This window comes from Phodopus roborovskii, unplaced genomic scaffold, assembly GCF_943737965.1.
Source record: "Phodopus roborovskii unplaced genomic scaffold, PHOROB, whole genome shotgun sequence".
In the NCBI taxonomy this organism is placed as follows: Eukaryota; Metazoa; Chordata; class Mammalia; order Rodentia; family Cricetidae; genus Phodopus; species Phodopus roborovskii.
In genome coordinates this window covers 11393873-11419658 of record NW_026126408.1, presented here as the reverse complement: position 1 = coordinate 11419658, position 25786 = coordinate 11393873, and the positions used below count along the sequence as shown (strand labels likewise).

The window sequence follows — 25786 nt, the reverse complement described above, 5'->3', positions numbered from 1 at the left end:
TAAGCCTCTAATGTGGACAGCACCCCTGTGACTACATCTGCTTGCATGGAGACATGCATGAAGGCACAGTACACACAGCTTCATTAGAAACTCAGGGTCTGTGACTCAAGGGTCTAGTCCTCACGTTGTCTGTTTTCATCTTCCCAGGTGGAAAGCAGCGACACACCCAAGGACTCTGCCGTGACCAGCAAGTCTCAGCCCATGGCCCAAGACTCTGGCCCCTCAGATCTGTTACCCAATGGAGACTTGGAAAAGCGGAGTGAACCCCAACCTGAGGAGGGGAGCCCAGCTGCAGGGCAGAAGGGTGGGGCCCCTGCTGAAGGAGAGGGAACTGAGACCCCACCAGAATCCTCCCGAGCTGTGGAAAATGGCTGCTGCACAACCAAGGAGGGCCGGGGAGCCTCTGCCGAAGAGGGTGAGTCCCAGCGGAGGGAAAACTCTTCTGGGCCCTCTGAGCCCGAAGAGTCACACACTTGGGTCTGAGGCAGGTTTCAGGATGGGCAAAGGTGGGAGCTGACCATCTGCTTGCCAAGGCAATGGTCTAGAAGCCACTGGATGAATACAGCCTATGTACATGTTTACTTGGCCTACCTAGTATGCTAAACAGTTAAAAACATTAGTTGCCAGTATTTTTTTAAAAAATCAAGAAATTCCACATGAAAATCTGGAGTTTTGGCTCTTCATGGGGAAAAAGAAGCTGGCTCTGGCAGCAGGCAATAATGGGTTTGCATAATGCCAAGGGATGCTAAACTGGGGTAATAAGTGTCCCCCTTCTTTCCATGCTGATTGTGTCCCTCAGTTTTCCTCCACTGCCAGCTGGCCTGCTTGCTCTTATACATGACCTGCCTAGGCCCATGAGGAACACAGGTGCCATATCTACCTATCCCACTGCAGAGATCCTGCCTGGCACACTGTAGTTTGGTTGACTCCATGGTAACCTTCACATGTAAATTGTGACAGTGGACACTGAGGAGGCCGTCTGTGCACTGCCTGCTCAGACCTCTCCATCTGGGGACTTTGTGGCCTAGCTCTGGAATTTTGGAAAGTTGCCCACTTTTTTCTTTCAGGTTAAGCCAGAGATTTCAGGGCCAAGCAAGCTGTAAACAAGTGAGTAATGAGGACAGCTAGCATTTGTACCAGGCCTCACAGTTTACATCGAGCCTCCTTCGCCATTATCACATTTGATCCTCCTGGGCCTTGCCAGGTTGTTTTGCATATGTGCATTTTAATTTCAAAAAGTCTTCCTTCCAAGTGTGTATGATGAAATGAGTAAATTGATTAATTGGCATAACTTATTTTGCATGAATCCAAACCTAATATTTATTCAGAAGAGGGAATAGTTCCAGTAAAGGGGTTTCCAAACTGATTTTGAAATATCTTTCATTCATTATTCAGCAAATATTTGTGATGTTCCGCTGTGTGCAAAGCAGGCTCTGAGGCACTCTGCATTTGCTCCTCTCCTTACTCTTAGAAAATGACTTGTTTGTGCCTCTACACCTGGCCTCTGATACTTCTTTGTTGTTGTTCTACCTCTGGCTGTCCTAGAACTCACTGTGTAGATCAGGCTGGCCTCAAACTCAAATATTACCCTCCTCTGCTTCCTGAGAGCTGGGGTTAAAAGCATGGGCCATCACTGCCTAACCCCAACCTTAAACTTGAACCTACTTCCTCCACCTCCTGAGTTCTGGGATCACATAACCATCCATCCCCAGGCCCATTGTTCATTTATATACTTTGTGTGTGTGTGTGTGTGTGTGTGTGTGTGTGTGTGTGTGTGTGTGTGTGTTACTTGAGCATGCCATAGCATATATATGGAGGTCAGAGGACAACTTGATTCTGTTTTTTCCTTCCAGCATGTACATCTTATGGATGGGGATCAAACTCAGACTGTTAGATTTGGCTACAGGCACCTTTATCTGCCGAGCCATCTTGGCTGCCCATACCTAGTTTTGTGTAGTTCTGGGGATTGGACCCAGGGAATTGGACTTCATGTATGCTGGGCGAGCACTGTACCAACCAAACTAACCCTCTAGCCAGGATTGATAAACATTTGCTTCTGAGCATTTGCTCTGCCCTGGTGCTCTGTACTGTGTGGTTCTTTAGCTATCCAGGCCTCAAGAGGAGTGTTGGGAGAGTTAACTCCCTACAGTTCACAATTACAGGTATGCAGGAGATTTCAGTGTCCTTAGCCAGATGCTGTGTTTCTGTGGCTCACGTTCAGGGATCACATCAAGGCAGGTGCCCAGAGACAGGCCCAGGGCAGTCCCTGCAGCCAGGCAGGATGGGGCCAGAGCTCCAAGACTGCTCTTTGACCTTGAGGGTTTAAGGATTTCCCAGTCTGCATTCTAGTTCTTAAGCATTCAGTCAACCAATGAGTGTTCCTTAAACAAGTTAGGTGTGTGCCAGGTCCTATACCTGCCTGTGGAAATCATCCTGAACAGAACCTGGCTCTTGTCCCAAGGACCTCATAGTTGGCTACAGACCTTTCAGATATGTCATTAGAGCTAGTCATGTAGCCCTGGGTTTTAAACCCCCAGCACTGCACTAACTGTCATGGTGTCCAAATCTCAGGATTTGGGAAAAGGATGGAAAGTCAGGAATTCAAGGTCATTCTTTACCCGCCAATTTTTAGGCAAGCCTCCTCTCTCAGAAAGAAAACAAAATAATAACAAAGTCAAATGTACTGTTGTGCACAAAGGACAATGCTCCTGGAGTAAAGAAGTACAGGGTCAGGAGGAGCTAGGACATCAGGTCCTAAGCTTGTCCTCACTATTCTGTCATAATGGAGGGATGTGCTGAAGCCCATCACTAGGGCTGGGGGAAGAAGATAGTGGGAACAGAATGGCTCCAAGATAACATAACGGGGCATGGATACCCGACAGGAGCCACCAGGGGGAAGGATGTGGCAGGGAGTGGGTGGCAGGTAGCCAAGCCAGGCTTTCCTAGCTGCCTTCTCAGGGCTGACTTAACAGGTTGTGATTGGAAAAGATGACTTTCCAGGTAGATTCCACAGTGGTTAGAAAGGGCTAGGAAGTGGGGTGAGAAATTCTGGGGCTGCTGCAGGCACGGGGAGGAAGCAGTCTGCGCTAATAAGCAAAATGGATCCACAGAGATGGAGGGAGGTGAACAAATGCCTCAGTCTAAGAGGGAAAGAAACAGCAGAGTTGGGAACTTACAGACAAGTCTGAGCATGATAGGTAGATACTCAGGCTCAACTCCCATTTGACCTTAGGGACATTCACTCCAGAGTATCCAAGAGAGGTATGCAGTGGCTTCTGGAGGCTCTGGCCTGTTCTCTATGGAGACTGGTCCTGCTCCACTAGTCAGCTGACAATGTGTGCTCACATGAGGACTATGAGGAAGGTAGAGGCTCAGCCATAGGCCCTCCTTCCCAGGCTCTTTTCAGAGAGTTGTAGTTGGAAAATTTCTGGGACACCAGCTCATAAAATGACATGGAAACTTACTATTAATTATGAAAGCTCCGCCTGTAGCTTAGGCTTGTCCCACTAGCTCTTTGTTGTTGTTGTTTTTGGTTTTGGTTTGGTTTTGGTTTTTCAAGACAGGGTTTCTCTGTGGCTTTGGAGCCTGTCCTGGAACTAGCTCTGTAGACCAGGCTGGCCTCTAACTCACAGAGATCCGCCTGCCTCTGCCTCCCGAGTGCTGGGATTAAAGACATGCACCACCAACGCCTGACCCCACTAGCTCTTTTAAATTAACCCATTTCTATTCATCTACATCCTGTCATGTGGCTCATGGCTTTTACCTCTCCTGCCTGCCTTGCTCCCTCCCATCCGGCTGGTGACTCTGCCTTTCTTCTTCCCAGATCTCTCTCTGTCTAGTCCTGGCTATACCTCCCACCTAGCTGTTGGCCATTTAGCCTTTTATTAAACCAATCACATTGACATGTCTTTGCACGGTACAATCATATATCTCACAATAGAGTCCCATCTATCCTTCCTGGAAACCCACCATACCTGCCTCTACTGTAATATGCTCTACCCTCACCTCTCAGTGGTCCATGCTGGCTATGTCTATTGTACCTGAGAAGCCAAGACGTAGACTCTTTAGCTCCACCTTAGAGACCCTCATGCTGTGTGACTTCAGCCTTGTGTTATGCGAGCAAGATGTTACTGGCTCTGCTTTGCTTCCAGGGAAGAAAGTAGGGATGCCAGGTGTACAAGCACTCACTTGTAGTCTCAGAACATGGTAGCTGGAAGCAAAAGGATCAGAAGTCCAAGGCCATCCTCAGCTACTTAAGGCACTGGAGGCCACGCTGGGATATGTGAAGCCTGTTGACAGAGGAGTTGGGTGAGGGTCAGCAGAGCATGGGGACAAATATGGGCTAGTAACCATGCTTATAATAAATCTGGCATCTTGGGTAAGAGATGGCTCAGCAGTTAGGAACACTGACTGCTCTTCCAAAAGAGCAGGGTTCAATTCCCAGCACCTACATGGTGGCTCATGACTGTCTATAACTCCAGTTCCAGTGGATCTGACACCTTCACACCAATGCACATAAAATCAAGTTAAGTAACCTATTAAAAAAAATTACGAAAACAAAACCTAAAGCTATTGACCCAAGTCAAGGTGTCAAACTTTAAAAAAAAAAAAAAAAAAAAATCTGGCATCTGGCCTGTCACCGGGATATTGTCTCATTATAAAGAGAACTTGGGGTGCTCCTTGCTGGATAGCACTTGAAGCTCCTGACCTCCCCAGTCCCCAAGTTCCTATCCTCCAGGGTCACTCTGGAAGGCATTCAGCCACCTGGCTCTGGGACCCTGGTTCTGTGCCAGAGGAGACAGGCTGCAGAGCGAACCCTCAGAGAGCCGGTGACCACCCAGCATTCTATGACAGCATTCTGCTAGCCAGGCTAGAGAGAGTGAGGGAGGAAGGGAGGGAAGAAGGGAAGGAGGGAGGGAGAGAGAGAGAGACACAGAGAGACACAGAGAGCGTGCGCGCACGCGCAACTGAGCAAATGATCACTCACGTGGGCATGCGCAGTCTGTCAGGAAGAAAATTCCAGAAAGAAGCCAGTTGGAAACTATTTCAGGAAGTCTCCATTCGGGAGACCTTGGGGGCTGGGGAACTAGCAAAGAAAGTAGAATAGTGGTGGTAGCGCAGGAGCCTTGAAATCCGATTACAGCTCTGTTCATCTGCCTCAGTTTCCTCCTGTAAAACATTCAGGAAACAACCATATTTTCAGCTCAGATTTCCTTGTATTCTAGTAAACAAATCACTCCTGGTAAACATAATCAAAAGCGCGCGCGCGCGCGTGTGTGTGTGTGTGTGTGTGTGTGTGTGTGTGTGTGTGTGTGTGTGTGTGTGTTATTCAGGAAACTCTAGGTCCAGTAGACAGTCTAATAGCATGGGGCAGCTTGGGGGCCTCGCTCACCACCCTTAGCAGCTTGATGCATGGCTGCAGCAGCTGTTGCAGTCTCAGCAGGAGCATGGAATGCGAACCAGGGCGGGCGCCCCCTCCTGGCTGCCTGGGTCCTGAGCCAAGAGCACCGAGGTCTGAGGGAGGAGACAGCCCCAGAGGCGGGAGGCCCAGAGCAGGCCTGAGGGAGAACCCCGTGGAAAGTGGGGAGCTGATTGCGGTGGCAGAGAGGTGGTGGAGGAAGAGCCGGAAACGTGAAGGGTGAGACATGCCTTAAAAGGCCAACCTCGTATCCTGTGCTCGGAGGGTGCATGCCCCCACCCATGGGTGACAGCCACCACGCTCCTCCCACGCACCGCCTCCACGAGCCCGCCCAGGGACATGCTTGCCTCCCACGGGGTCCACAGCCCACGGGGTGTCCCGCAGGGGCTCTGCCTCCCTACCACCTCTGTGGAGGGGAGCCAGGCACATGTGGCTGTCCGGGCGCTCTGGACAGGTGCAGAGAGGAGCTCCAGGTCATGTCTGGTAACAGGAGGGAAACGTCCAGGCTAAAAATTCAGAGTCCTAAGAGCTGCGGGTGTTTTCCGTTCCTGAACTAGGCGATGCAGCAGGGGCTGTTTTTTTCCGTTTGGGGCTCTTTGTCTCCGGACCCCCCTCCCCTTACACACCATGCTATGTGAGCCTCAGTGACCTTCCTGGTCTGGGTCCAAGCGCTGTGTTTTCTCAGCCTCAGAAAAAGGCATTCAGGCGGCACCCAGGTGAAGGCGGCTGAATTCTCCTCACTTGCTAGGAAAAGCCATACAGCTGGCTGCAGCGGGGCTGGTTGAGAGAGGAGCCAGGCCGGCAGGCAGAAGCAGAAAGGAAGCCCAGAGTCCTTCCTAAAGATGGCGCTGTGGGGACTGCTGTTCCCCAAGATGTCCCTCCCTGGAACCGGAATCAGGAACTTTGAGAAAAGCCAGAACAGAGGAATGTGTGCTTCAGGGGAGGAGTCTGGGGGGTGGGTGTGATATGCTGACACATATTGAGCACCTACTACTGTATGCCAAGCCCCATTCCATGCACTCAGTGCTCACACCAATCTTTAGATGCTCACCAGTGCATCACTTTGTTGGTGAGAACAACAGAGTTTAGGGGGTCATACTGAGGTAGTTAGAATCTAGACTGGTCTTGGTGACCCGAGAATAGGCCAGGAAGGGGGGACAGTTTACATATTAATAATAGGCCACACTATTTAGAACTTAAAGTGAGGAGCAACTCACAGAAAATACGGCTGTGTCCCTGGGGTCTAGTCGAGCTGGCTCATTGTCATGTCTGGGCACCTTTTCCTACCTCACACAAAGATGTGAGCACTCTGGTTTCCTCAGTCCAATCCCTGCTCTGCTGCTCACATCCCCCGCTTGCTTTGGAGGAGGGCTGGAGGCCAGCAGTGGAGGATAGCTGCTTTGAAGCCCCTTTTGTGTACTTGAGCCCAGGGTCCGGTCCGTGGGCCAGAAACCGAGCCCCCGACTTTCCTCTTACTTCTTCTATGTTCTTGGGCCTGGAATGTGGGCCAGGACTTTCCTCTGCTCCATTGTTCTGGGTCCTTGGAGCCAGCCTGGCACATGGTAGGCCAGCATGGATGACACCCCTGCGACTCGGTTGACAGCCTCCTTGGTCTTCCTTTTCCACAGGCAAAGAACAGAAGCAGACCAACGTTGAATCCATGAAAATGGAGGCAAGTGTTTTCCTCACCCCCAGGGGCTCTGTGGATCCTGATTCTAGAAGAAAGCCACCTCTCTGACGGACTGTGGCGAGTGTGTGTGAGGGGGGCCGGAGGGTGGGTCCCTGCCCCTTCTTTGGTGTCCCTTCTTGAGGAGAGGAAGTGGGGGTGCAGGTTGGAAGTCCCCTAGCCAGGCAGCCAGCTCATCCCCCTCCGGAGACCAAGCACTTCCCCTCACTGCCTTGTTCATGTGTCTCCACCAACTTGGAATCGCTCCTCAGTATTTTGAGGTTGACCCCTCTGGCCAGGAGCCAGAATTTCTATATTCTGTTTGGGATGAGTGACCCACATTCAGTTTCCCCTCCAGGAGGGGAATCCTTGCAGGGGTATCTTTGCCTACCTTAATGCTTGTCTGTCTTCTGTCCTAGGGCTCCCGAGGCAGACTGCGGGGTGGCTTGGGCTGGGAGTCCAGCCTCCGTCAGCGGCCCATGCCAAGACTCACCTTCCAGGCAGGGGACCCATACTACATCAGCAAACGGAAACGGGATGAGTGGCTGGCACGTTGGAAACGGGAGGTGAGATGTCTTCTGTCCTCAGTTCCAAGTGGGAGATCTGCAAACCAGAATTCAGTTCTAACTGCCCTCTGGGACTCTTGTCAGGCTGTAGCTGAGACTGTTTCCCCCTTGGGTTAACTCCGAGAATTTCCAGAAAACTGCTACTAGGCAGTAGGTGGGATTTAGCTGTGGATGAGGTAGTCTGTGTATATGGTACTCCTGCCCATGTTCAGTTGATGCTCTGATGGGCGAGAAGGACAAAACTGAGGGACTGAAGGCTCAGTGAGGCCTGGGTGACATTTCTATTCTCAAGAGTGTCTAGGTGTGGACAGTATTTATGGAGAGAAATGACTCAGATGCAGGTGGCAGGTGGGGACAGCCTTGGCCATATTCCGGTGATGGGATCAAAGGCATGTTAATAAGAAGGCCAGAAAACTGCCACAGCAGTGGCAAGGCCACTGTCAAGGCCAACCCAGACACTAGGGGGCAGCTGTGCTGTTTGCTCTGCTGGGAAGGATAGTGGTTGGGATCAAGAGTTCAGAGTTCAATGCCAAAGAGCAGCAAGGTGGACTCTGGCCTGCCGATCCCAAGGGGCAAGCAAGACAGGCTGTGGCACCTACTCCATAGAGGACAGAGAGGCCGAATCTCAGAATTTCCTGTGTGGAAATGCCAAGGTTTTGGGCCATCGAGAAAAGAGCTACAGCTGTGGGCCTGAGAGGGACCACAGGGGACCAGAAGAGAAAGTATGTCTGGGAAAGCTAGTTTCTCTAGACAGTGGCTGCACTGGGTGGGGGCATGCCCCACACTGGTCAAGCTTGAGGGAGCTGGTGCATTTGCTGAGAAACTTCTGTGGGATCTAGGAGGGAGCTGGAGGCAGCCGAGAACTGCAGAGGGAAAGGAGGTGGGAAGCCAGACAAAGGCCTAGGCTGCCATCAGTCCTCTAAGCTCAGCTGTGGGAAGGGGGAAGGGTGGGTCATGGACACCACTCCCATGGGGACGGAGAAGAAGAAGGGTCTTGACCTCAGGCTATTTGACAGTGTGTGCAGGCTGGCCCTAGAGAAAGTTCCAAACAAGGGGGAGGGGACATTGTTCTGGCTGCTGTATTGTTTTTAGTTCCTTTGGGATCCAGGAAGATGGAAATCATCCTCCTGAAAGACTGGAGAAAGGGTCTGGTCAAGGTCTAAGAGGGCCGCCTTTAGCTCTGAGCGCAGAGACTGGGGTGCACCTTCAGGGAGCAAGTTGCTCTCACTCTTCTCCTGGGACCCTGGGACTTACAAAGACTCTGTGTGTGCTTCTGCTCCTGAGCCCTGATGTCAGAGTTGCTGAGGTGGTTACCTGGGTCTGGTCTCCCTCAAGCAGCACGTGGAGGTCACCCAGAGGCATAGTAAGAAGAGTTTATCCCACTCCCAGAAAGCGAAGCTCCATTTTTAATCAATTTTAAGCTTTTGCTAAAAAGATCTGAGTGGTCAAGTTGGTCCCAGCCAGTAAGAGAACTTGTCACTGAGCCTGTCAACTTGAGTTTAGTCTCCAGGACTCACACAGAAAAGAGTCAACTCCTCCATCCCCCACACAGGTGTTGAATACCCACAAATACACACACACACACACACACACACACACACACACACAAATAAACAAGTGTAGGTAACAGTTTGAAAATTTAAACTCAGAACATGTAAGGTAGGTGTCATGGAACACACCTGTAATCTCAGTATTTGGGAGATTGAAGAAGGAAGATACAAGTTTGAAGCCAGCTTGGTGTCACCACATAGTTCAAGCTGCCCCCCAACACACACACAGCAAGCCCTGATCCCCCAAAACAAAAATAGTAAGAAGCCAGGTGGTGGTGGTGCACGCCTTTAATCCCAGCACTCGGGAGGCGATGGCAGGCAGATCTCTGAGTTTGAGGCCAACTTGATCTACAGAGCAAGTTCCAGGACAGCCAAGGCTTTTACACAGTGAAACCCTGTAGTTGTTTGTATTTTACTCTTTTGGCTTTTTACTCTTTACTCTTTTGGGGAGCCCGATACCTAGCTCCCAAATAAATCATACAGGGAAGCTTATTCTTAATTATAAATGCCTGGCTTTAACTTGGCTTGTGTCTTGCCAGTTTTTCTTAATTTATCCCATCTACCTTTTGCCTCGGGGCTTTTATCTTTATCCCATATACTTCTTACTTCATGGCTTGCTGTATAGCTAGCTGGGTAGCTGGTGCCTGGAGTCTTCCTCCTCCTTCTCTTGCTTCTGGATCCTCTCTCCCCAGACTTCCCCTCCTATTTGTTTTCCCTGCCTGCCATCCCCACCTATCCTCCTCTCTCCTGCCTGGCTATTGACTGTTAGCTCTTTATTGGACCAATCAGGTGTTCTAGGCAGGCAAATTAACACAGCTTCACAGAGTTAAACAAATGCAACATAAAAATGCAACACATCTTTGTATCATTAAACAAATATTCCACAGCATAAACAAATGTAACACATCCCAAACTAGCAAAATAACAGAACAAACAAACAAAAAAAGTTAGGAACTTTGGCCAGGTGTGATGGTGCATGTCTTTGATTCCAGGATTCAAGAGGCAGAGGACAGTGGGTTTCTCGGAGTTCAAGGCCAGCATTATCTACCTAGGGTATTCAAGGCCAGCTAGGCCTACATAGTGAGACCCTGTCTCAGAAAATAAAAAAAATTAGGAACACACATGGAATGAGAAAAAAATTTATATAACATATACATATATCTACATCTATCTATATCAGTATATTTATATATGCAGGTGTCTATCGCCTGCTTCAGCAATTATCAACAGCTTTTTTTTCCTAGTAAGTCTGCTAGATTTGGGCCTTGGCTTTCTCACCCCAACCAGTCTTTCAGTGCTAACAGAAAAGTGGGAAACACTGATTCAGTTTGAACTGCTGGGGTTGCCTATGATTTGCAGCTTGGAGATCTCAGAACAAAATGTACTTCCTAACAATAAAATGAACTCTGTGACTTCTAGTGCAACTAGGCCTACAGATCGTTTTAAGTTGTAACTACACATCCCTTGTTCCTTGACTGGTCACCAGCTCCCAGGACAGGTGGGGAGTGGGACCAGAATACAATTAAGAGTTTAGGTTTTCTAATCTTAGAGAGTTTAGCTCTAATTGCCACACCCAGCCAGGGGGCAAGGAAGGCTTAGCTGCTGTAAAACACAGGTAACTTTCCAGACCTCAGAGCAGGAACTGATGCTATTGGGCCCACTGTCTTTTTCTTTTTTTAGTTTATTATTTTTTCTTTTAGATTTATTTAATGCTTTGCCTCTCTCTATATATATATGTCTGTGCATTATATGTGTGATTGGTACCTACAGAGGTCAGAGGAGGGTGTGGGGTCCCCTGGAACTATAGTTATGGATGGTTATAAGGCACCATGTGGGTGTGGGAACTGAACCTGGGCCTTCTTCAAGAACAAGTGCTCATTACTGCTAAGCTAGCTCTCCAGCCTCCAACCCTTTCTAAGGCTCACTTTCTTGGTTTGGGTAGTTGGTTTGTCGGGGGTGGTGGTGGTTGATTTTGTTCTCTGCTATGTAACTAAGGCTGACCTTGAATTTCTGATCCTCCTACTTCTACTTCCAAAGTACTGGGATCACATGTGTGTGTCTCTGGACTAACCCTCATTTCCCTACTATTATAGCAGACTCACTAACTACCTGTCCTCCCCACGCCTGACCACACCCTCCATGCCTCAGCTGCACCTGCTTCCCAGCAGCATTTTCTACATAGATGGGATGTAATACTCATCTATGCTTTAAAACTTCCTTTGGGTATTTTGTGAGCCCCCTGCCAGAAGCCCTGTGAATTCAATGCCCTATAGAAACTATAGGGCTCTGAGTAGGCCTCAGACTAATACATGAGCAAGATGCAGCCTTGGGCTTTTAGAGGATGAAATGGGATTTCAGGGAGGAGACATATACAGACTCTGGCTATTTCCCAGTGTCTCAACCCTGTGACCTCCAAAAATCAGCCCAGTATTGGACTCTTTGATAGATGTTAGGACTCACTTAACATTTTCACCCTCAAGACTGTAAATCTCTTCAAGGCAGGCCTCCCATATTCCAGGCCCTACGGTGTGTGCTGTCTTCCTTGACTCACAGCTTGAAGGTTTGGCTCCTTATGGTTATCAGATAATATTATTACATTGTGATAGGAACAATCTGTGGTCTGACCAGAGAATCCCAGTCTCCCCTCTCCTTCCTGCCCTTAGGTGCACCCTGCCCCCACCCTAGGCTGTCTGTCCAGCCAGGAATAAAACCATCACATTCCTGGAGAGGGAGGGTTTTGTTCTTAGGCCTTAGGAGACATTGTGCAAATGGTGTTCTCGGTAATTCCACCTCTGGGGTTTCAGACTTCAGCACCAAGCCCTACCCATGGTCAGACTTGCCTGGAGTGGGCTGCATGAAGAAGGAATTCTAAACACAGAAATATATGAATTAATAAAGAACATACAACATTTAAGGCTCTTTTCTGGACTGGCATGGGCAGGAACTCGGTTGCTGTTTTTTTATTTTGAGACACAGTCTCTCTATGTAGACCAGGCTAGCCTTGAACTCAGAGATCCTCCCAAGTGCTCAGATTAAAGGCAGGCACCACCTCACCAGTGTGTATATGTGTATGCTATATGTATTATATATGTACACGTGAATGTTGTATGTATTATATATGTACACATGAATGCCATATGTATTACATATGTTCACATGGAGTGCATGTAGAGGTCGGACACCTTTGTGGAGTCTGTTCTCCCACCCTTTCACAAGCCCTAGGTTTATCCAGCAGATGCTCCAGCTGAGCCATCTTGCTGGCTCCTGTTTTTATTTGTTTGTGAGACAGGACCTTGTAAAACAGTCCAGGCTGGCCTTGAACTTTTCCAGTCCTCTTGCCCACCTTCCCCAGGGTTAGGATTCCAGGTATGAGCTACCATATTCAGATTAGATACATTGTTTAAAGTAACTTTAAAATTGTAAGTATTCTGGCTTTTGTGGCTCACACCTTTAGTCCCAGCACTTGGGAGGCAGAGGCTGGTAGATATCTGTGAGTTCTAGGCCAGCCTGGTCTACAAAACTACACAGAGAAACCTGGACTTCCTGGGGGAAAATCAAGAAAAAATTGTATTACCTAAGCACATTCTTATTTTAAAGGAGTCTTCCCAACACCATTTTAATTCTTTTAATATGCTATAGAGCTGGACATGATAATGCATGCCTGAGAGCAGAGAGCAGAGCAGACCTCAGGAGGCAGAGGCAGGCGGATGACCACATGCTCAGACCCTTGTGAGCACCAAGCTAGCTTGGGTACTGTGTATGATGACTGTCTCAAAACCCCTACACAAAAACAAATGGGTAACAAAATACTTTTAGAGAGCTTTGCTGCTGTGTGGTGTATGCATGTCAGCTTTTCTATTTATCTGTGTGTCTAAGCATATAACACTGCCTCCCAGGTTTGTGCTTTTGAGTGGAACAATTCTGTAGTTTCATTTTTCAGTTTGGTTTCTCACTTACAATAAGACTGGCCAGTTTAGCTACATAATTACTACTATGTTTCCACTGTATGAATTGCCAGATTTTAGTTAACCAGACACTTGTTGACCATTTATGTGAAAGTATTTTGCTATCCAGGCATGCTGCAGCAGTAAAACATGGTTGATATCTGTGAGGAAGGTCTCAGGTAGCCCAGGTAGTTGAAGATGAATTAAGTAACCTTCAACCTTTTCTGCCTTCACTTCCTAGGTGCCTGGGTGATATTGTGTGCCTCCAAACCAGTTTACAGGTCTGCATGCATGCTACCCTTAGCCTGCTTCTCTGTTCTTTGTGCTTCTGTGTTTCCATAAGACAAACCCCTAAAAAGAGAAATCTCAGTGGAAGGAGTATGCATTTTGCATTTCATAAAATCTGTCAAATTGCTAGAAAAGGGCCACAGCGATTCTGACTTACACCCCAGCCAACTGGGGTAGGAAAGCAGTGTCTTGTGATGACTCTAATTGCCATTTCCCAAGTAACAGGTGAGGCTAAGTTATCTGTTCATATGTTTATTGACCATTTGTGCTGCTGCTGCTGTTTCTGGTAGCTTTAACAAATGTGGCTTCCGTTTGCTTTACAACCTGAAGCTGTGACAGACTGCTTCCTGTGTGTCCTGGAAGAACAGCTTGTGACTGTCTAGAGGGTCACCTCTGGTTGGGCCGTATGCCATTTAATAAACAATCACTCTGCACCCCGAGCAGGGGTCCTCCTGTGAGGGGCAGGGCGTGATCTCCTGAGCAGTTTGTAGAGGAGACAAATAAAGTTAAGTGCAATGGTGCAGCCTGAAGAGTTGCTGCTACATGCCCGGATGCGCCTCACTCTTACCGCCACGCCCAACTTTTGCTTTTGGGCAGTGCCTGGCTACCTTGGAGAGGATAGGAACATTTGTACCTAAAACAGCTTTGCCTAAAACAAACATTACCAAAAGACTGAGTGCAATTTAAAGGGGCTTCCATGAAGGCCATAATCAGAAATAGCCTCTTAGGTTGGCCTTTGCACCAGGCTGTGGGAAATGTCAAAGGGGACAGCCACTGTGATAAGTGAATGGACTGGCAACTGGGTTTCAGGTAATCCAGGGTGGCCTTGAAACTTGACTCTGGGATTGTGAACTCTTGATCATCCTGTTGTCATCTCTTAAATGCTGGGATTACAGGTGCAAAAAGACTTAGCTCTGGCTAGTTCGTTTGTTTTGAGATAGGGTCTCCCACTGCAGCCCAGATTGTCCTGGAACTCACTAGGTATATATAGCCCAAGCTGGTCTCCAGCCCAAGGTATGAGCTTGCACATTGGAGGATTCATTCACTTCTGGGCACAGAAAGAGCAGCTTTCTGAATAGTCCCTACTTTTTAGTAATGAGAAAATAAGTGAGGGGTAGTTAGTGTAGCCAGGGTACAGCTGCTGGCTACAGCTACAGATGCGCTCAGGGAAGGGGCGACCTCCAGCCTGTGCCAAGAGTGTTAACGTCACCACAGACCTGAAGCATATCCTGACAGTGGTCATGTTTGGCTTGATGCTGGGGCAGAACCCAGGGTCCCATATGTGTACACAATACACATATGTGTACATGTGCACACCAAGCACATGTGCTACCACTGAACTGAATCCCCAGTTCTATAAGAAATGTATCAGGGTAGCAAGGTGGTTCAGGGAAATGGACTTGCCATCAAGCCTGAGTTTGGTCCTTAGAACACTTGCACCTGGTGAAAGAAGAGAGCCAACTCTTTCAAGTTGTCCTCTGACCTAGACACTCACACATACAGACACAGACACACACACTCACACACACACACAGAGAACACACACAGACACAGAGAGAGAGAGAGAGAGAGAGAACACACACAGACACACACACAGACACACACACAGAGAGAGAGAACACACACACAGAGAGAGAGAACACACACACAGAGAGAGAACACACAGAGAGAGAACACAGAGAGAGAGAGAGAGAACACACACAGACACACACACAGAGAGAGAACACACACAGAGAGAGAGAGAGAACACACACACACAGAGAGAACACACAGAGAGAGAGAGAGAGAGAGAGAACACACACACAGAGAGAGAACACACACAGACACACAGAGAGAGAGAGAGAGAACACACACAGACACACACACACACACACACACACACACACACACACACACACACACACACACAGAGATGTTCCAAGTTAAGACGCAGCCATAAATGGCCTTAGGAAGGTCCCCTGGCCAAAACCAACTCAACTCCCTTTCTGAAGTTCCTTCTGTCTGTCATTCTGGCCTGGCTTTCCTAGTTTTGGATTTTTTTGGGGGGGGGGTTGTTGTTGTTGTTGTTTGTTTGTTTTTGTTTTTTAATTTGGGGCAGGGGTTGTCTTCAAGTTCAGGCTTAAATCCTGAAGGGAGACCTTGTAGCTTGCTGCCCGCCTAGGTCCTGTTATCTGTGCTGACCCTCCAGGCCATCTCAGTGGACTTAGACTGTTCCCCTTCCCACCACTTCCTGGTGCCCTTGCCTTGCCCTTGCCTTGCTGTTTTCTCATGACTCAGTCTGGAGTTGTAAAATTGGATTAAGATAACATTGGAGTGAAATTCTGGAAGCCTGGTTTTTAGTCTTAGCTTCTGTTCCAGATTAGTTGATCAATTCAGTTTCCTGATTTATAATGTGATAGAAATAGATTGCCCAACTCTAGGAATCCCAGACATTTATTATTCAGGGGTGGGAAGAGCTGGAATCAGGATCTGCAGCTCCCTCTGTTACCTACCTATACTACTGCAAACATCAGTTCTACATTAAAAGTTTTAAGAGAAGCCCCTGAGCCCACGATCTCCCTGAGATGCATATAGAAAGCATCCTTAGGAGAATGTTCACAAAATCATTTGGTTTGGAGCCAGAGCCCTGCTTTCCCATCTTCATCACTGTGCTCCTTCCCTCTCTATTGTTTTAGACACAGATTCTAAAGGACCAGAGATGGATAGGGCAGATTAAAGGGGGGATCATGAGTACAATCCCTGTACTTGGGAGGCAGAGGTAGATCCATGTTCAAGGCCAGTCTGGTCTATAGAGAGAGTTCCAGGACAGTCAAGGCTACACAGTCATAATGAGACCCTGTCTCAAAAAACAAAAAAGAATCTGGGTTGTGGTGATGCAAGTAGGAGTCAGAGGCAAGAGGAGCATTGCAGGTTCTAGGCCAGCTTAGTCTACCTCAAGTTCTAGGCCAAGTGAGACTGTTTAAAAAAAAGAAATCAAAAAACAAAACGAAAAAAGCAAAATAAGCAACCAGAAAAAACAACACCACAAGTTTTTGCTCACTAATCAGGGAGGTCCCAGTGATGTTTACTCCTGGGGGGAGAGGGTACAGGTGCTCATACTCTATAGCTCCCCAAGGGACACAGGTTCTAGAAGTGGGAGTTAATAGACTCAGTATTGCCTAAAGATACAGCTTATTGTGCTGGTAGCCAGCGAGACAAAGTGACACGGACTCTACCAGAGACACAGTGGAAGGCTCTGAGCAAGGCTGTGTCAGGCAAACCAGATCTGACATGTGCTCAGTATAGAGAGCTTAGAGGAAGAGGACCATGGCTTCCTGGGAGGAGGCTTCCTTGGAGAATATCACTAAGCCTAATGAAGGCGATTCAGAAAAGGAATCACTATGGGCAAAGAGAGGGAGATTCAGAGCGGTTGGCACATTTGAGACAAGAAATATGTAGTACAGGGTTAAGGGTAGGCACGTGTGACGAGATGAAACCAGAGAAGCTGCTGGTTGGAGAACCTGCAGGTGCAGAGAGCCTGGCATACATTTAACATGCCCACCCTCGGTGCAGTGTAAGGGGACTCAGACTGTTCAGGAGCGGGCCAGTAGGAGGGCACTTTGACCTTTACTGAAGGTCAAGTAAGAAAGGCAGAAGTGAGAGAACTATCAGCCTGGCAGAGTGAGTTCCAGGCCAGCCTGGGCTACAGAATGGTACCTGGATACAACAAAATAAAACACAAAAAAGGTGGGGAGGAAAGGAGAAATCTGGTATTTAGGGAGATGTCCTGAGTTCTGGAAGAAGGGCCAGTTCAGGGCTGGAAGTCCAACGCATTTTTCCCCCTTCATTCCTGTGATGGGTTGGGGGTTACCTGTCAGTTTTCTACCCCACTGTCAGGAAGATTATCTTGCAGGAAGGGGTAATTTTTGCCTAGTCTGGGGCAAGCTATTCTTGAGCCACTAGCATTAAGCCATGAGTGACCATGGGTGAACAATAGGAAGACAGACAGGCAGACAGACCAAGACAGGGAAAGACAGTAGTGTTAAGCTTCTGGAAGCTGATCACCAACAGATGGCTTCCTGAAGAACTTCCTGGACTAGCCAGAGAGCATTCCTTCTTTTGTTTCTGTGTATTTTGAGGCGGGGGTCTGTTGTCAGTTCATGCTGGCCTTGAATTCATGTAGCTAAGGATGACATCGAACTCTTGATCTTCTGCCTCCACCTCCAAAGGGCTAGCAGTAGTGGTGTGAGCCACCACCCACCCGGCCTGAGCCCCAGCTGTCCTCCGAGCTCTTCCTGACCTGCCCCTCACCCTGACCTATCAAGGTTCACATCTTTTCAGCTACAAGGAATGCAGTTTTAATTGTTTACCATGCCTCGGCATTTCTGCATTGCCATGGAAATTGCCACTCTTCCTGCCTCTATTAGCCAACAGGCAGCACCTGTCTTTATTTGTATTCCAGCTCAGATGGGCTTGAACAAAAACAATAAAGTCCTCTGTATATTTAAATGTCAATGCTATTTGCAAGAAAATTTGGGAGTGGGGAGTTCAGACAGTGAACTTCCCGAGGGTGCTGGCAGAAGCCAGAGCTCAGCTGTCCATCTCACAGGCCCAGTGGCAGCCTGAGGTGGGAGGGTTATCTGAGCCCAGGTGAGGCCAGCTTGAGTGAGAGTGTTGTTGTAACAACGACCAGTGTATTAAAGTGTGTGTTGCCCTCAGTCACCTTTGCAGGCATCCAGAGACAGGCTCCTGACCTTTGCTGAGTCATGGAAGCTCTAGTCTCTGAAGCTTTGCTTAAGCAGGTTTGGGTATTAGTTCCAACCCATGGAGGACGGGCTTACTAATGTTTGAAAAGCACTTGGCCTCTGATACTAACAGAACTAAACCTAGCCTAGAGCCCCCTATGCTGTATCACTCATGAGAAGGCCTCACAGAGCACTAGGGTCACCTGAAGCTGTTTGCTTAAACATCACAACATCACTGCCTGGGGCGGATTAATCACCTTGGGGAATTGAGTGACAGCTCAGGTCTTCCGGGTGATTGGAAGATGCCACTGGTGTTGCAGCTCTCACTTTCCAACCCTGGGGGTAGGAAGACCGGAAAGGACTGAAGGCTTTGATTTAAATTTTCTCTTTCGGATGGAGATGGAGGCCATCCTGTTGTTTTGAGCAATAGCCAAGCTAGTCTGCTCTGGCCCCTCCCATCTTCGGACCCTGAAACTCGAGAGGGTCTGCATGCCTGAATCAGAATGGTGGTCCCTCTGCCTCTATTTCTGACTCCCGGTTCCTGGAGGAAGGGTGGGGGAAGGGTAGTGTACTGGGTTCTTCTTGGCCTACTCTCCCTGCTGAGCGTGATTAACACCTCTGCTGGATCAGCTTTCTCCAGGGTGACAACATCCACCACTTGAGCAAACTTGGCCTCAGAGTCTTTCTACCCAAGTGTCAGCAGCCTCTTGGGTTTCCCTTGATCCCTCCCGTCTACATTGACTGGTCAGAGAAGCTGGTTAGGTGGTCACTAGAACCCTGTTACCACTGCCACACCCTGTACAGTCTCAGACCCCACACACCTCTTGTTGATTTTCTCTGGTGAGGGGGAGGGAGGCCTGTATCACAGTCTCCCCTCACTTCTGCAGACTCCTCAGTGTCTCTTGCCCAGGTCCTCAGACATAGACATGAGTGTTACTGCAGACCTAGTGGCCTTGAGATGTAGGGTGACAGTACCAGGAAGAGAGGCTGGTTTGGGGACTGGCTCCAGAGTGGTGTGAGGAAGATGGTAGCAGGAGCCCACAGGTGGGCCTGGCGGATTGTGTCTTTCAAGTGTAGAAGGATTAAGAGGATCAGGAGCTGGGGAGGACTCGGCATGGATGCTTGGTGCAGAGACAGGGCCCCATGGAGAAGGGAGGACTGGCTTCCTAGCTGATCTTCCTGTTAGAGGCTGCTAATGAGAATTCCCTCAAGTACAGCAGCCCCAGGCCTCTTCTGTTCCTCTCCAAGGAGAAATATATATGACTAACCGCATGCTTCTCACATCTTCTCTGCATCCGCTACCAGGAAGATGATGCCATTGCAGGTGACCCCTCCCCCCCCACTGCCCAGCCTCCCCTAAAAGCTTAGAAGTTGTGTCTATTCCTGGTATACATGCCAGACATCTTCCTGCCTTTGCTGGCTCTGCCAGTCCCTGATTTCCCTCAGCACATGTAGGAAGCATCACCACCACGTAATTTACCATCTAATTGCATGCTGTCTTGAATGAGGCCTGTGGTTTATGTGTGGTGGGTCCTGAGCACGCAATTAGGCTATGAGTAACAAAAGCATGGCAGCTCATTTCTTCCATCTTCTCGCCATTCCTCAGAGCTCCTCCCACTGCAAGGCTATTGCAGGTGCTACGGACTCAACTGCCCTGGTGTAGGTGTGTTTCAGGCAAGCTCACAGCTGGCTCCAGGAAATGGATTTCTTCTGGTCAGTGGGGGCAGGGTGTGCGGCATTAGGCCAAATGCTGTTCTTCTGAGCTGGGGACAAGGTTCTGATGCAGGGCCCAGGTTTGGGCTGGCTATGTAGAATCAATCAGGCTGGCACCCATGGTTGCCATGGTGACCCCTTTACTTTTGAAGATAGATCTCTCTTTTAGTCTGAATCATCTGCTTGGGCTGCCACCTTTCTGTGCTCTCTGGAAAGCAGGCTTCTCAGCCCCACCCCCACCCCACCCTCTGCTCTCTGCCACAGGGAACAAACAACTTGTCCATTGCTTTGATTTCAGCTCAGGACCTAGTCAGACGGTGGGCTGTGGGAAAGGCCTAAGAGGTGTGGTGTCCCTCCTGGGACACCTGCATTGAGGTAAGGGAGTGCCCCTACTTCCTCCCCCTTGTGGTGGGCTTCAGTCCCTCAAGGACTCAGATAGAAGCCCACAGCCTGAGCTTTCTGAGGCCCCACACTTGGCTGATAGTTGAATTACCTACAGTGGGTTTAAGAGTCCTGGCCCCCATCCACACCTGCTGGTCCATGTCAGCAGGGGCTAGACATCTGTAGTTTTAAATCTCCCTCTGGGCCTCTTCTGGCAGGGTCACCTGTGAAGAACTAAGGGCAAGGAAAGGATGCCCAGTGCTGTGGACCCACTGGCCTTCCTGAGCTCCCAGGAGCTTCTGGAGCCCTTGACTAGTTAGTCTTGTCAGGAAGCAGGTATTTCCTGGTCCTAGTGGTTAAAGCTAAGTCTTGACCCCCACCTCATCCCTCAGAAGAAGCCAGGAGAGAAAGAATGACAGGAAAGGGGGGATGTTGCCATAACAACCAGCTCCAGGCAGAGGCCTCCCTTCCAGGGGCTGGTACTTTACCCCAGTCCTGGTGGTTGCCATGGAGATGAGGTACTGAGGGACAGGGGGTAATATTTACCCCCACTTGAACAGTAGTCAGTAGCTGCCAGAAGGCAGGCCATCCCTAGACGGGAGCCTTGGACCCCTGTCAACTTTTGAGTCCCCCAGCCCAGCCTTGCTCTCCTGGTGAATGTCTGACACCTTCTCCTGCTTGGTTGCTCTCTCTGTGGCTGTCTCCTTAGCAACAAGTCCTGCTAACTCCATGCTGTTGGCTCTAAGGCTATTTTTAGCTTCACTGCCAGCAGCCAGGTCCTGGTCATTTGCTTGCAGCCTCCATATGGGTTGCAGGGGAATAGGAAATGAGTATTTTCTGGCAGCTTTAGAGAGCCCTAAACCAGGACCCTCCTGGCAATCATTAGAATGCCTGCTATGGACAGGACCTGCCTACAGCCTGGGATGCAGGGGTGGATGTAGATGATGCTCCCCTGCAGGGTTGCATTCAGTTCCACCAATGCTTCGTTATTCCAACACTGTTAGCAAGGTGTTCTGTTCATAGTTTCCACAGGAAGCTGAGGAAGATACCATGCCTACCCTCTAGGGAGCTGTAATCTCAGGGAGATGAGTCCAGTCTCTTCCTAAGAGGCAAAACTGATGGCCTGGGAGATTTTACAGTGGAATGGCAGGGTGCAGGAAAGGACTGGGAGATAAGGAGCAGTAGGGGGAGATAAGGGTGAGGAGGTCAGGGCAGCCCTGCCCAGAACTTTCTGAGATAATGGGATTGTTCTACATTCTACACCGAGAACCCAGAATAATGGTTCTTGGACATGCTGTATGTGGCTAATGCAACTGAGGAACTGCTGTCTTAATTTTTACTCATTTTTTATTAATGCTCCTTCCCTGGACAGCCCTGGGTTAGAAGAACTTTGTTGGTAGAGGAGGAGAACTGGGAAACAGGCATAGAAGGCTAGCTAGGGTCTCGGCTGGTGGAAGCTAAAAGGGAAGGGCACTGTGGGAAGAAAGAACAGCATTGTGGGGGCCTTGAATATCATTTGGAGTGTTGGCTGCTTCACACAGAGGCTTCTGTGGACTGAAGGGCAAGTTCGGAGCTGACATCCACCCTGACCTCATAGCCTTTGCTCCGGCTGGAATCAGTGCAGATAGGTGTATGGGAGGAAAGATACAGTGACTTCCTCTGTGTGGCTTTGTAGGAGTCGTCAGTGGCTCCTGCCCTCTATGTGAAAGTGACCAAGTGACCACAATCCCTCCCTCACTGAGCATTGCATGCTGCAGGCACCAAACTCAAGGCCATGGCTGACCCTGAGTCAGCAGGTGTGGCTGCTGACCACTGACCTCCACATGGTACTGCTCTCTGCTGGGTGATCTGGCCTGGAGTCTCATCTTCTTTCTGTACGACTGGAACATCAAGTTTACACATTTGTCATAATCTGCTTCAGTGACCCAGGAAAGTGGTGCACAGTGGTGTAATGCCCCTCAGAGCATAACATCTGTCCCTATGTTTTCTGGTAGTTTGTTGGTATGAGTGTCACTGGAAAGTGTAATTAAAATGAAGTTTGCCTGATGAATGAGGATGAGGGCTGAGGGTCATCTGTCTTTAAGAGGTGTGTTATCAGCTCTGGTGGCTTCTTGAGTCACAGCTGATGGCGTTCAAGACAGAACATGCACTGTTTTGAGGTCACTTTCTCTGTTGACCGATCCCCCTCTTCCCCTCCCCTCCCCGCCCCACCCCTGTCTCAGGGCCTCTTCTAGGCTCCTGACAGCCATCATACATCTTCTATCCAGGAGTGTACCTTGAAAGCAGTTTTAAGAACGTGGTTTGTCTTGCCTGATGCTGCTAGTTTAGGTTGACTAGCTTCATCTGAGTCAAAAGACAGCACGGGAACTACCTTGAAAAGTCAAAGAGATTCTGCTTTGTATGTGGGCCTGGTATGTGGTGCCTGTCTGTCTGAGGAAGTTGAAGAAGTCCACAGGGTAGAATTTAAGGTAGTCAGCCACATTGTGTGGGAAGGTGAGACATGAAGAATTATGTGATGCACACCTGGAGGGAAATGAGTTCAGGGCTAGCCTTGGCTACATAAAGAGTTAGAAGCCAGCACAGTTTGCATTTGAAAAGAACAGCCAAGCCAGAGACCTCTCTTTTTGAGAGGTCTGGGGTGTTATTGTGCCTCAGAGGTTGCAGTGAGCGAGTCTTTTATGTCTTAAAGGTCAGAGGGCAGCAAGAGGAACCAATTCAGGACTTCTTTCCTTCCTTGGGAGGGGGTGTGAGCTAGAAACCAAACCATGGTTTGAGCAAGTGGTCTACCATGGAGCTACACCCCAGCCCCAAGCTCTCCTAACTTGGGCCGGCTGAAGAGCTGGCCCAAATACTGTGATGGTGCTGAAAGCTGTCCTAGGCAGCAGGGGAACTGGAGCGTTTCCTGGGGCAGGAGGGAATGGCTCCTTTCCTTGTAGGGCAAATTGGTACTCCTAAGGTTTTTATTTTCTTTTTTTGAGACAGACTCTCACTCTGTAGCCCAGGCTGACCTCAAACTTGCAGTGATCTTCCAATCTCTCTGCTTCCTAAATGCTGGGGATTACAGTGAGCACTACAGGTCTAGCCTGGACCCATCAAGTTTTAAATGGAGAAAACCCTTTCAGTTGCTCACTTGGAAGGGTGTGCAGAGCTCCAGGGGAGATGGGAGAGATGGTCTCCTTCATAGTTCATCCCTGCACCTCATTTCATACCCATACCTGTTACAGCCGGATGTGCCAGCTCACTGGCTGGGAGCCAGGCACCTGGGGAGTGACCTCATTGTCTTTAGGGTGTTGATTTCCCTGGGCTGCAGAGGGCTGATGTCACCCCCACTGCAGTTGTGAAAAACAGACTTGTTGGGGTTAAGTGGTTTGTGTCAAGGTTATGGTAGTGGAATCAGAACTCAAGCCCAGATCTTTGGATAAGCATACCAGCCACACAGCAGTCTCCTGCTGAGATCACCCAACTTCCGTTCTTTGTTCTAATTCATCTTGCAGATGGCATCCTGGCTAATCTTTGTAAAAATCCCGTTCACCTTGTTTTCTCAGAACATCTGCCATGCTCCAAAATACGTCCATTCGCCTGCTTGACCCCATTCCCACTATCCAACCTCATCTTTTCCTAGTGCCATTTAGCTTCAGTCAAAATTGAGAGGGTGGGAGAGTTTCTCCTTTCTAGCCATCTAATTACTACCTGATTTATGTTACCAACCTGCCCTCCTCTGATTCCTGTCTATCTTCTGATCTGTTGCCTCATCTATCACCCACATTCTTCATTTGATGTTGTCTTCTGCCATCTGCTTGGTGGTTTTGGTAGTTATCAACACAGGGGTTAGATTCCAGTGACACCCCACACACTCCCCATCCCCCAATAGCCTCTCCCCAAGTCTAATGGAATCTTCCTGAGAGCAGGGACAAGTGTCCATTCCCGTACTGATGCTTCACTCCCCTACTGGGGGGCTAGGAGTGTCTGTCTTGGGGTATAGTGCCTTTGCCTAAGAGTGACTTGACAAGAATGGCCTTATCACACGTGTGTGTGTTCCTGTGTGTGTCTCTATCCCATAATTGCTAAGACAGGGTTTTATGTTTTAGCTGGTCTTGAACTTGTGTTAGGTCAAGGATGACCTTGAACTCCTGTCTCCTGATTTCTAGGATTACAGGCATACGTCACCAACACAGGATTTTAAATGTTCTCTTGGGCTGCAGATTTCCTGGCTGGGAATGAAGGCACTGCTCCTTAAGACCCATAGTCTGACTTGTCTGCTCCACTTTTACAGCACGGACCTCCATTCACCTCTGTAGTGTGAACGGAGAGGGTAGGGGGGTTGTGCCCCACACAACAGATCTGGGGTGTCCTAACCTGCGTGCGATACCTTCTGACACGCGTGTTTACATCCTTTCCCTAAACTTCGTTTCCTTAAACTCCAGGCCTCAAGTCTAATCTGTAAACTCGCTCGCGCACGCGCGCTCTCTTTTTCCCCATTGCTCATACTTCTGTGAAACTCACTTTCCATAACTTTCTCCTGGCGCTTTCAGGCTGAGGACGGTGCTCCTGTCCCACCGAGGCCGCTCTGGGTCCCCCGCGGCCCGCACACAGCCCTCCTCCCCCAGGCCCCCCATCCGCAGAGTTGGGGGGAAGGAGGGGGCAGGGCAGACTGCTCGCAGGAGCTGGCAGGCGGGGCGGGGCCCTGGGAACGGGCTGGCCAGGCTCGCCCCCAGGCCCCCTGCGCCCCTCGGGCCGGGCTGAGGGGCTGGCCCGGCGCCAGCGTAGGAGGCCGGCCCCCTCCCCCGGCCCGCGCGTAGCCAACCAGGAACTCCAGCGGGGCCCACGTGACCTGGAGTTCTAGACAAAGAAAATGTTCCCTCCCTCCCCCCCAGCGCCCCCTCCCCCTCCCTCTGGCCCCCTCCGCCCCCAGCCCCAGCGCCCCCTGCCCCTCCCCCCAGACGGGCAGCTATTTACCGAGCTTCGGGCCGCGGCTCACACCTGAGCCGGACCGCAGAGGGGCTGCACCTGGCCTTATGGGTAGGTTCCTGGACGGAGCCCTGGGGATACCGGGGGCGGGGAGGTGGCAGGACCGGTGGGAGGGTCCCCGCAGCCCTCAGTGTTGCGAAGAGTCAAGTCAGCCTGCCTGGCCCACCTGGGCCCCGGGGGTACTCACTTAGGTCGTCCCACTCACTTGTGTGTTTAGGAGCTTCAAGGCCCCACTCTTCTCTGGTCTCATGTGTCACCCGGCACATTCAAGGGACTGGAAGATCAGCCCCCGGCAGTGATTGCTGCAGGCTGGGAGCAGACGGCCCTGCTAAAGGCTGTGAAGAGTTGGGTTGGAAGCAGCCTAGCTGTTGGCAGATGGGTGCCTGGCAGTTCTGGATGACGTGTGCGCCTTCTTGGGGTACCATGTTGGCCTCAAGGCCCTTCCAACTCTGGAGAGGGAGTTTTCTCCCGCGATACATCCCAATATTCCTGTATCACTAGGCCGGCATCCAGAAAGTGGTGGCTGATGGTAGGGAGTAGTGCAACCCTCAGGGTCGAGAAGGGCAG

At 49.7% G+C, this 25786-nt stretch overlaps 1 protein-coding gene across 1 annotated transcript in view; it reads left to right on the top strand.

Annotated features, from left to right (window-relative positions):
- Dnmt3a (DNA methyltransferase 3 alpha) overlaps positions 1–25786 on the top strand; it is a 100296-nt gene that overhangs the window by 60080 nt on the left and 14430 nt on the right. The window contains exons 4-6 of the mRNA XM_051181724.1: positions 148–415; positions 7048–7091; positions 7505–7651. Coding sequence (XP_051037681.1) covers positions 148–415; positions 7048–7091; positions 7505–7651 — 459 coding nt within the window. The remainder of the gene's footprint in view (positions 1–147; positions 416–7047; positions 7092–7504; positions 7652–25786) is intronic.